At 40.4% G+C, this 12,444-nt stretch overlaps 1 protein-coding gene across 1 annotated transcript in view; it reads right to left on the bottom strand.

Annotated features, from left to right (window-relative positions):
* Positions 1–12,444, bottom strand: part of CAPN9 (calpain 9) — a 116,860-nt gene that overhangs the window by 64,815 nt on the left and 39,601 nt on the right. The window contains exons 5-6 of the mRNA XM_030196438.1: positions 3,892–4,060; positions 553–636 (exon numbers count right to left, since the gene is read on the bottom strand). Coding sequence (XP_030052298.1) covers positions 553–636; positions 3,892–4,060 — 253 coding nt within the window. The remainder of the gene's footprint in view (positions 1–552; positions 637–3,891; positions 4,061–12,444) is intronic.

Here is a 12,444-nt window from a genome sequence, read left to right as displayed (position 1 = left end):
TTAGGAGTCTTCAGCTGGCGGGGCTTGGCGATCCCTGTTGTGTGGAGAGTGGAGAGCCGCTCAGCATGTTCTATATACCGTGCAAAAACTAAGCCTATTCTATAAAATTTAGCAGTACTTTAGAGAATACATCTAGGCGTATTTTTTTCCGCACAGATTTTTCAGGCACCATGTATAGAATTTTGCCCAAAACACTTAATAATCAAAACTGAAACAGAACACCAATTAAAATAGGAAGGCAAGCACTCACACTAAGAACCTAAAAGTATGAAAAAAAATGAGTACATATGCACACATAATAATATATCAAAGTAAAACAAATGGATGGGGGTCAGTGAACTCAAGTTGCTACATCACTAACAAGTGAATGATCTCCAAATGCCTTATGGAATAATGTTCATACTGCAAACGACATGTGGAAATGGAGAATCCACTATGATTTCCTTCCATGCTAGTGCAGTCTGACTCTCCAGCTCCCTCACATCACATCTCCTATATATATGTTAATGGAAAACAGATAATCATATGGACATAAAAAACTTTTTTACATACCTCATCCAGTGCAGTAATTGAGTATGCATGACCTTTAATGAGGCCTTGAGGTGTTTTAGCTTCAGTCTCAGCAGAACTGGTAATCTAAAAGGTGGATTAAACAGTTGAGCTCTTTTGCTCACAGTAACAGAGTAAGCACAGTTACATATCTGTAAGGGTCTATGGATTAAGTACTTTTCCAGTTGACATGGGGTGAGGGAGGTAGCTCTATAAACAGAATGCCTATGTAGTGCCTACATTCCCTTACAGAATACTAATGTAAAAGGTAAAATACATGCCAATGATTTAGGCACAAGTACTTAATAACATAAGCGTTGCCAGACTTTTCTTTTAGGAAATGAGCTAAACCATTTTTTAAACCCTGCTAAGTTGTTTTTACCACATTCGCTGGCAACAAAGCACGTTGAGTGAAGAAATATTTTCTCCAATTAGTTTTAAATTTACTACTTAGTAGCCTCATTGTGTGCCCCCTAGTCCTAATATTATTGGGAAGAGTAAACAAGCGATTCACGTCTACCCATTCCACGCCTCTCAGTATTTTATAGACCTCTATCACAGCTGGAGTACGCGCTGATGCCTAAATGCTGGAGATACATGTTTAACATAATATTCTATAAGGTCTGGGGGTAATTCTACATCAGAGCGCCTCCATTTATCTACCCTGGTAATGCAGAGTGAGTCTATTCTATATGGACACTTGGGAGCTCAAGAGATGTATTTTCAAAACATTTAGACTTACAAAGTTACATACCCCCAAATTCTATAAAGGGTATGTTAAGTTGTACATACTAATTTGGCCAAATAACCAAATTGCGTGCACAGCTTAATTGATTAACAAGCCAATCAGCACTGATAATTGGTACGTAACAATTAGAATTTATGTGCACAACTTTCTAGGCGTGTAAATTCTAATGCAGGCAGCCAAATAGGGGGCATGGCCATGGGCATGGAATGGGCGGGTTGTGGGCATTTCAAAAAACTATGCTTACTGTTATAAAATACACCTGATCTGCGTCTAAGTTAGGTGCAGGTACTTAGGCCTGGTTTAGTCACACAATCGGCGTGTGAGCGTATTCTATAAACTATGTCTAATTTATGTGTAGTTTATAGAATCACGCTAAGCGTATGGTTTTTCGATGCCAATTTTTAAGGCGCCATTTATAGAATTTGGCCCATAGTAATTTATGGAACTTTGTAAGTCTAAGTGCATTGAAAATGAGCCCTCAAGCGTCCTCAATGAATACTACTGTATGTTTGGGGCACCAAATATTAGTGTACATTTAGACACCTCCATTTACAAGTGCCCTTGTGGTAATTTCATTTTTGACGTGCGCCGGAAAAGAATTTTTATTTTCTGGTGCATGGCAGAAACTGGGCAGTAACTGTCATTCTACGCGCACAGATGATTACCCCACGGTTACCACATGAGACATTACCGCTAAGTCAATGGTGTGAGGAACCCAGGAGGATGAGGGAAGAAGGAGCCGGGGAAAGGAGTAGGGCGGCTGGATTTCCCCGCCCGAGGGTTAACCCCAAGTCCCTCAGGGAAGGAAGCTGGGAGGCCATGCCCTCAGGGAGGTATAGATATCTGAGAAACATGGAAAAGAGAGAGGACTACAAGTCCCAGGATCCTGTGCAATCCGCCAAGGAAAAGGAAATGGAACTGATAGGGAACTACAAGTCCCAGGATCCTATGCAATCTGACAGGGAAAAGGAAAGGGAACAGAGGGGGATCTACAGATACCAGGATGCTGAGGGAAAGGGGAGGAATTGGGGAATGGCAAATAAGCAGGGTAGGGAGGAACAGGTGGGGGATATAAAGGGAGAAGAACTAATGGATTGGGAAGTGACGGGAGGAGGAGGAGGGGCGCTTCAAACCTCTGAGGCTGATGATCCGGAGCCTATGGAGGTGACTGCTGTGGCCCAGCTGCAGGGAAGGGAATTTAAAGGACTCTTAGCCAACCTGGCTTCTAAGTTGGTGAGACAGGGGAGGCAAATCAAGCAGCTGTTCCAGCCCCAGCTGAAAGGGTTTTTCCAGAGGCAGCTGAAAGTGAGCAGCTAAGTGAGAGAGTTTTGGAACTGTAGCCTTGCCCTGGGCTCCAAGGAAGAGGGCATTTGTTTGAACCTTTTGGATGGTGGCATTTCCCTTCGTTCAAGGGTAAAGTCTCTTGGGACTTGGAGCTATTGCCTAGACCTGTGTTTAGGGAGGAAAGGCATTTTGACTTTGAACAGTGGCCTTCCCTGGGCTTGAGGAAAGGCATTCTGGAACCTTGACCTGCAGCCTTGTTGACCTGGGCTTAAGGTGAGAAGACTTTTGAACTGTGGTATGCCCTGTGCTTAAGGGAAAGGCATTTGTGGGACCCTTTAAAATATCTCCTGCCCTGTGCTAGAAGGGAAGGGGGAACTCTGCAGGGCCAGTAGCATTCTGGCCTCCAATCCCTGGACTGGAGGATTCACAGGCCGGCCAAATGGAGGGCCATGATAAGGGAAAACTGTAGCCAACTTTGAATCAATAAACAGCACTGGTGCACAGGAGCCTGCATTTTGTGTTCTTTGAGTAGGATCAATGTACCTGTGGGGCAGAGCATAGAGGTATTCCCCAGGAGAGGGACCACTTCCAGGGGACCCTGGAGTTCCAGAAGGCAGCCCATGGACAATGGCTGGCGGTAAGGTCTCAGACCCAAAATGGATGCACAGCAATTTTCATTTTGCCGCACATCCATTTTTGGCAAAATTTTAAAAAGGCATTTTTTACAGGTGCGCCCAAAACACCAATCTACACTACCGCAGGCCATTTTTCAGCGTGCCTTAGTAAAAGGACCCCATAACTTGTTAAAAGACAACCACACCCCTAGCCTGTGCATCTAGCCCCGTCTTTGGCCGTTTTCAAGTCCAAACTTAAAGCCTACCTCTTTACCACTGCTTTTGACTCCTAACCACTACTCACTTGCCCTGTCCTTTATACTCACCTATTTATTCCCTTACCCTTAATTGTTCTGTCTGTTTACCTGTCTTATCTAGATTGTAAGCTCTTTGAGCAGGGACTGTCTTTTTTGTGTATGGTGTACAGCGCTGTGTATGCCTTGTAGCGCTATAGAAATGATAAATAGTAGTAGTAGTAGCACACCTCCAATCCCTTCTCTTTTTAACCAGTTAACTTTTTGTCAAACATCAAATTGTCTGGCCAAAAGTTAACCCTGAAACTTATCTTGTTAAATCCTGAAGTTTTATGGATAAATCATTTGAATATTGACTCCATTGTCTACAACAGTCACTCCTTTGATTGAAGCTGCTTGACTACATTTCGTTCGTCATTATACTTCTCAGCGATCTACTTACATCAATAGAACAGGCCAACATTGAACCCCTTTGAAGAGCTTTACTTATGATAGTAAAAAAATTTTCAGGGGCTTTTCTTGTCTCATAGGCCTCCGCAACTCCTCCTGTGAAGTCTTCCATAGCCTCTATTGTACTACCACCCTTCAGGACTTCATAGCTTCCGTTCAGTCTGCAACAAATGCAGTTAGTTTAGTGATGCAGATCAGATGTCATACAACAGAAAAGGTATAGAAAAAAACAAATACATAAACCCAACTAAGGAGTTCATTTAAGAACAGTTATTTGGCAGGTAAACATGTAAATAAATTATTATTATTTATTTATTTATTTATTTGTTGCATTTGTATCCCACATTTTCCCACCTATTTGCAGGCTCAATGTGGCTTACAATTTTTCCGTCATGACTTATGCTATTTCAGAATACAGATACAATTGGTAATACATATATAACATGGATGATATAATGAACAGTCAGTTCATTAACATGGATTACATACGATTGGTATCACATATTGAGCGTGGATTGCATAATGAAATTAGACAATACGATATAGGGAGAAAATAATCTGATTATTAAATAAATGATGGTGAATTACGGTTCCAATTATGAGTCATTATGGTATGTCATGTTAAAGAGATATGTCTTCAGTGCCTTACGGAAGTTAATTAGGTTGTGAATTATTTTCAGGTCAAGTAGAGCGTTCCACATTTGCGAACTCAAGTATGAAAAGCTGGATGCATGTATTAATCTATATTTTAGACCTTTACAACTGGGAAAGTGAAGATTTAGGAATGTGCATGCTGATCTTTTAGCATTCCTGGGTGGCAGGTCAATAAGGTCCAACATGTAGGTCGGGGCATCACCATGAATTATTTTGTGCACCAGAATACATATTTTGAAAGTTATACGTTCTTTCAGAGGAAGCCAGTGTAAGTTTTCTCTTAGCACTTTTGTATTTTGTTTTTCCAAATATAAATCTGGCTGCAGTGTTTTGGGCAGTTTGAAGTTTTCTGATGATTTGTTCTTTACAGCCAGCAAGAAGACCATTGCAATAGTCTAAATGACCGGGGCGTGTCAAGATGGCGTCGAGAACAGGAGAAGTGTAATTCGCTCTAGTCGGGTTGCTCGAGGAGAATCATAAAAAAAAGGTTTCCACTCTACAAAATGCCACATTCTAAACGTAAAGGGATGCTGAGGTTAGTGCCCCCGCCTACCTCGACTTCCTGCCTGATTCAATCAAGTGTTGAACGGTTCTTCCCCGGGACTTCCCAAGTACAGAGGGGAACATAACCCGCAGCGGTTGTAGCCGGAGAAGCGGACCAACCGCGGGAGAATGAGACCTCCTTGTCTCCTCCACCAACATTGATGATTCCCCCATGTCCAGCGGTGTCAGCGACTCAGGAGGCTCTCCAAACGACTACCGGAAGTGTGATCGGAGGAAAGCCCTGCGGGGAACCAGGATCGCTACAGGCGTCGCTGAGACCCAGAGACCAGGTGATTTCACAATCTCTGGAAGGAAATTTGGAGGACAAACTAGACAAGATATGGCTAAAACTTTTGGAAATGGATTCAACCTTACAGAGATCCTCTGGAGAGGTAAAGCTTTAAATGTTAAGATTGAAGAATTGAAAGACTCAGTAGAACTGGTTAAGCAAGATCTGACTTTAAAGGTTTCAACACTACAGAGTGAAGTACAACAAATACAAGAGTTCAAATCAGCAGTGGTAAAGGATAATACTGAACTTCGAAGAAAGATCGAACAGATAGAAAATTATAATAGAAGATTGAACTTGCGTGTGCTAAATTTCTCTAAACTTCTTGGGTCAAATCCATTAGATTTGTTTAAAAGATTTCTTCAAGAAAATTTAAAAATTCCACATGAAGCAATTCCTCCTATTAATAAAATCTACTATATTTTTAGTAAACCCAAAGGAGTAGAAGGAGAAAGAAAAGCTATAGAAAAAGAGGACATTGATGTAAATAACATCTCAGCAATTTTGGAACAGTCTTTAGAGAATGTCACTGAAAGAGCTACGATAGTCTCTTTTGTATTTGAGCAGGATTTGAACTCAATTATAAGACTTTACTTCAAATCTACCAATTCTCATTTTGGAGGAGAAAAAATCAGGTTATACCTTGATGTTACCAAGGTGACACAACAGAGGAGGAAAGATTTTCTGACTATGAGGATGAAAATATTGGAATTAGGAGGCACCTTTTTGTTAGCCTATCCCTGCAAATGTATAATATGGGTGGCCCAGTCTAAATATGTTTTTTATATACCGGAGCAGCTGAAGTCTTTTCTAGATTTAAAATCATCAAAGTAGAATGAATATTGGGAAATAAGACGCCTTATTATGATTTGTTAAATACCTTATAATCTTCTTTTATTCCTAGCCCCCCCCCCCCCTTTCTCTATTTTTGTGGTCTAAAAAAGCTGTATAGATATTGCTAAGAGAGATGGTATCTCTTGTATTTTTCCTTTTCTTTCTTTTTTTTTCCTTTGGCTGTATTTCACTTGACAGGTGTATTCTGTTTAAGTATTTAAAATGTAATAAATAAACATTAAAAAAAGCAATAGTCTAAATGACTCAGTACCATTGATTGTACCAGATTACGAAAGATTCCCCTAGGGAAGAAAGGTTTCATTCTCTTGAGTTTCCACATTGAGTGAAACATATTCCTTGTTATATTCTTCACATGACTTTCCAGTGTGAGATTCCGATCAATGGTGACTCCGAGAATTTTTATGGAATCTGAAATGGGAAGGGTGAAGTTTGGTGTGGATATATTGGTGAAGTTATTAGTATTATATTGTGATGTAAGTACGAGACATTGAGTTTTCTCTGCATTAAGTTTCAGTTGGAGTGCTTCCGCCCAAGAGTGCATAATTTGGAAGCTATGATTGATGTTGTTGGTGATTTCATTTAAATCATATTTAAACGGGATGTAAATCGTGACATCATCTGCATATAAGTATGGGTTAAGGCCTTGATTGGTTAACGATTTGGCCAGCGGTGTCATCATTAGGTTGAAGAGGGTTGGCGAGAGTGGAGATCCTCGGGTGTCCATGAAGCTGACATACTCAAATTAGATATCACTTGATAAGATCTTATGGTTAGGAAGCCTTTGAACAAGTTTACAACGTTACTTCCTATTCCGAAGTATTCTAGGATATATAATAATATTTTATGGCTTACTATGTCAAATGCACTAGACATATCAAATTGTAGGAGGAGTACATCATTCCCAGTAGCAATTGCTTGTTTAAATTTGTTTAAGAGAGTGATCAGTACTGTTTCAGTACTGTGATTGGACCGGAACCCCGATTGCGAGTCATGGAGAATAGAGAATGTATTTAAGTAATCAGTTAGTTGTTTGGTAACCATGCCTCCCATTAGTTTGGTTACAAGAGGAATAGATACCACTGGGCGGTAATTGGATAGGTCATTGGTGTTTTTCTTTGAGTCCTTAGGTATGGGGGTGAGTAAGATATTTCCTTTATCCTTAGGGAACAGTCCATTTTGCAGCATAAAATTTAGATTTATTGTAAGTTCTGATATAAATTGTTGAGGGGCAGATTTTATAAGGTAATTTGGACATATGTCTAGTTTGCAGTGGGATTTGGCGAATCTTTTAATTGTTCGAAAGATGGTATCATCCGAGAGGGTGTCAAAGTTAGTCCAGGTTCGGTCAGCTGGATGTTCATCAGGGCGAGGATCTAGACAGTCGAGGAATTTGACATAGTTGATGTTATTGATTGGTAACTTAAGTCGTGGCTTTGCAATTTTCTCATTGAAGTACTTCGCCAAATTATCTGCTGATGGTGTGTCATCGCTATTTGAGGTAACCGGTGCAGTGTCTAATAATTTGTTCACAAGCTGGTAAAGTTTATGTGTATCCTTGTAGTCTGACCCAATTTTGGTTCTATAATATGTTCTTTTGGTGTGTCTAATGGAACACTTGTATTTTCTCTGTAGTTGTTTCCAAGCATTGAATGTTGAGTCATCTTTCTTTTTATTCCATGCTCGTTCTAGTCTTCTAACTTGTGTCTTTAATTTTTTCAATTTTTCGTTAAACCAAGGTACTAAGTTCTTCCTTCGTGATGTTCTAGTTTTCAAAGGTGCTATGTTGTTTAATATGTTTTCACATCTATTGTCCCATTCTAAAAGGAATTGGTTTGATTCTGCTTGTGCTGACCATTCATTATTATAAAAATGTTGCCAGAATATTGATAGGTCAATTTGGCCTCTCGTGGTATAGGTTAGTCGCTCTTGACTAAATTGTATCTCTTTTTTTCGCCATTGAAGGAGATGTTTAATTTGTAGTGGTCAGACCACGGTGTGGGAATCCATTTTGTAACAGCTAATATAAAATTTGAGTCAGAGGAGAGTTTGTGTGAGATGATATCTAAAGTGTATCCTTTCATATGGGTTGGTTGAATATTAGGCATGTTGAGATCCCATAATTGGAAAAAGTCTTTGCATTCATGCACATTTATTGAGTTAAGGTCTTCAAAGTGAATATTAATGTCTCCTAATATAAGCAGGTTGGAATTAGAGGCACATGCATTCAATATGAAGTCAATGAAGTGTGTCTGGCAGTCATGCCAATTTCCTGGTGGTCTATAAAAGAGAACAGCATTTAGGTAGTCATGAAGATTTATATGGTTAATTCTAACTAAGGTAATCTCAAGATGGGGAAGTATAGATTCTGCAATAGATGTAACAGTGAAATGGAATCTATAAATTACCGCTATGCCTCCTCCTCTTTTTCCATTTCTTGTCCAATGGGTAATTTTGTAGCCTGGAGGGCATAAATTTAGGATGATGGGGTCTTTGAGATCGTGAATCTAGGTTTATTATTTGTTACATTTGTATCCCACATTTTTCCACCTTTTGCAGGCTCAATGTTTACAATTTACTGTTAACGGCGTTAGCCGATTCTGGTCTGAACAAATACATAGTATGAATGAATACAAAGTGATATTGTGGTAGAATGGGGTACATGTATGGTAGGTACAATTGGGTGGGAACTTAGAGAGGGAGAGGAGAGGAAGAGTCAGGTAATGTCCATTACTGTCTTTGGTTACATTGTGTCGCAAGTGTTCGGTATTTTATGTTGGGTCTGAGGGGTATGCTCTTCTGAACAGGTCTGTCTTTAGTGTTTTCCGGAAATTTAAGTGGTCGAGTGTGGTTTTTACTGCTTTTGGTAATGTGTTCCATAGTTGTGCACTTAAGTAGGAAAAGCTGGATGCATAGGTGGATTTGTATTTGAGTCCTTTGCTGCTTGGGTAGTGGAGGTTTAGGTATGATCGTGTAGATTTTGTGGTGTTTCTGGTTGGTAGGCAGTGCTGTAGCGAGGGCGGCTGACACCCGGGGCGGTTGGCCGCTGCGCACCCCCCCTGGGTGCAGCACGGTGCATCCCCCCTCGGCGCACACGCGCACCCCCCCCCCCCGAGCGCATTCTTAACAAAGGGGACTGGCGGGAGGGCCGCTCCGCCCCGAGTGCATGTCACTGGGAGCTGCGTCAGCTCCGCTGGTTCCCTGCTCTCTCTGCCCCGGAACAGGAAGTAACCTGTTCCGGGGCAGAGAGAGCAGTGAACCAGCGGAGCCGACACCCCCCCAGCGGCATGTACCCGGGGCGGACCGCCCCACCGCCCCCCTTCCTACCCCACTCTTGGTAGGTCAATGAGGTCTGTCATGTATCCCGGTGCCTCGCCGTAAATAATTTTATGAACAGTCGTGCAGATTTTGAAAGTGATCTGTTCTTTGATTGGCAGCCAATGCAGTTTTTCTCAGAGTGGTTTGGCGCTGTCAAAACGCGTTTTTCCAAATATAAGCCTGGCTCCTGTGTATGTACATATACATGTGTTAACATTATCCCTTCTGTTTACTAAGCCATGCGGCAATGCCAACACAGTCCATTCAAAGTGAACGGGCTGTGATGGCATTAGCACATGGCAGCCACTAGTGCGGCTTAGTAAACAGAGGGGTATATTTGTGTAAATGCACATTTTTCAATGTCGCTGTTTACATGTATGAATGCTGCAGGATGCAGAGATTCTAAAAGGACAGTTTATAGGTGTGGTTTGAGTGTTGTAAAAATACATATGTGTACTTCTGATTTTGTATGGGAATATATGTATATTAAAAAAAAATTGCCCATTGCTTTTGAGGAGGCAACTCTGCTATTAAATGACCTGAAAAATATACGAATTGGACTTTAGGAACTTGGCTCCCTAATTGGCAACTGTTATACATGTAGTTACTTGTAAGTGCCTATACTGACAAGTGTACATAAGAACACCAGAACTGCCATACTGAGCCAAAGGTCATAAGTACATAAGTATTGCCACACTGGGACAGACCAAAGGTCCATCAAGCACAGCTTCTTGTTTCCAACAGTGGCCAATCCAGGTCACAAATACCTGGAAAGATCTCAAAAAAGTTCAATACATTTTATGCTGCTTATCCCAGAAATTCAGAGACCTTCGGTGCTAAATTACTGCAGAGAAATTATCCACGTAAAATAATAAAGCGAGCATATACCAGGGCAAAGCACAACAGCAGAGATTGGTTGCTTCAACCTTTATCACGTACACAACATGATGAACAAATTATGACCTTTGTTACAAGATATACCCCCGGTGGGGAGGCCACTGCAGCCATCATTAGACGCCACTGGGACATTATCAAATCACATCCAGTGTTTTCAAACTTCAACATTAGGACTGTGTTTTCACACTCTAAAAATCTTAAAGAAATCCTAAGTCCTGCTGTTTTACCAACTGTTCCAATTGACAATGTTATCAGTCCAGGTCATTTCAAGTGTATGAAATCCCGGTGCAAAACATGCCCCATGACCATTGAGGGTTTAGATTTTTTCTGCAACGGCAGAACATATACATTGAAGCACAGAACCACATGTCGTTCTGTGGGCATTATTTATTACATCAAATGCCCTTGTGAGAAATATTACATTGGTAAATCGATTAGGTCCTTACATGAGAGACTTATTGAACACCGTTCACGGATTTTGGCCCAAAACCTTGGAGCACCCATGGTCCAACATTGGATGTCTGAAAAACACACTATTGAAGACCTGAGATGCATGGTAATTGAACAAGTAATCCCTTCTACGAGAGGTGGTGATTTAAACAGAAAGATCTTACAACGTGAAACATTTTGGATTTTTACATTGGACACAATAGAGCCGAAGGGTCTGAACACATACATTCAGTGGAGTTGTTTTTTCTAACAAAATAATTTTTTTCAATTTTTCGATTCTTTCTAATTAATAACATTTTTCCAATAAATCACGGATATACATGCAAGGCTTTTGCCTAACACGTTCACAACATCTATAGATTTGTCATTGGCAATTGTAGGAGGTAAAAGTCCTTGCTGATGACTTTGACTTTGAAGCTTTGTCTTATGACGTTTTACAAAATCAGCTGGCGCGGCTTCTCATTAATAAAAAGACGCCGACGCCATCTTGAGTCAGACAAAGCAACGCTACACATGCACTTGAGGCAGCTACCGGGTAAGCCACTAGCGATTTTAAATGAATGCAAGTAATAATTTAACCAATATGTGTTTTAGAGATTTTCTGGAAGTAATCACTAGTTTCATCTCTTTCTTGTACAATAGAATTGGTGACTCCCCCTTGACAAAGTCAGTACGAAACGGGGACCTGTCGGGGTTTAGAGCGCACCAACCTGCTCAAGTTAAGTGCTGCATAAACTTTGTTGATTACGATTTGATAAAGAAAGATGTATTAATATAATTATTAGCAAGTCAATAGTAAAGGTTGGTGGAGGTCAAGTCAATGATTAGATCATATACACGTATGATACACTCAGTTACTGAGTGAGAAAATCACTACTTTCGTGTTATATATATGAGACTACTCCACTTTATATACAGAAAAAACAAAAAAAGTGAAAACACACTTGTATTCATGTTAGTTTGAATACTTTGCTATATTTTACGCTCAACAGAGTGTTGGCACAGTTCTTGTTTTGATAGTTATCCCAGAAATAAGCAGTGGATTTTCCCCAAGTCAATTTAATAATGGTCTATGGACTTTTCTTTTAGTAAGCCGTCCAGACCTTTTTTAAACTCTGCTAAGCTAACCGCCTTTACCACATTCTCTGGCAATTAATTCCAGAGTTTAATTACATGTTGAGTGAAGAAAATTTTCTCTGATTTGTATTAAATTTACTACTTTGTAGCTTCATCGAATGCCCCCTAGTCCTAGTATTTTTGGAAAGAGTAAACAAACGATTCACGTCTACCCATTCCACTCCACTCATTATTTTATAGACCTCTATCATATCTCCCCTCAGCCGTCTTTTCTCCAAGCTGAAGTGCCCTAGATGCTTCAATTTTTCCTCATAGGAAAGTCCTATCCCTTTTATCATTTTGATCACCCTTCTCTGTTGTACCTTTTCTAATTCCACTATATCTTTTTTAAGATGTGGTGAGCAGAATTGAACACAATATTCAAGGTGCGGTTGCACCATGGAGCAATACAAAGGCATTAAAATG

Source organism: Microcaecilia unicolor, chromosome 3 (genome assembly GCF_901765095.1).
Source record: "Microcaecilia unicolor chromosome 3, aMicUni1.1, whole genome shotgun sequence".
NCBI classification, from domain to species: domain Eukaryota; kingdom Metazoa; phylum Chordata; class Amphibia; order Gymnophiona; family Siphonopidae; genus Microcaecilia; species Microcaecilia unicolor.
This window is presented reverse-complemented; position numbering and strand designations above follow the sequence as displayed.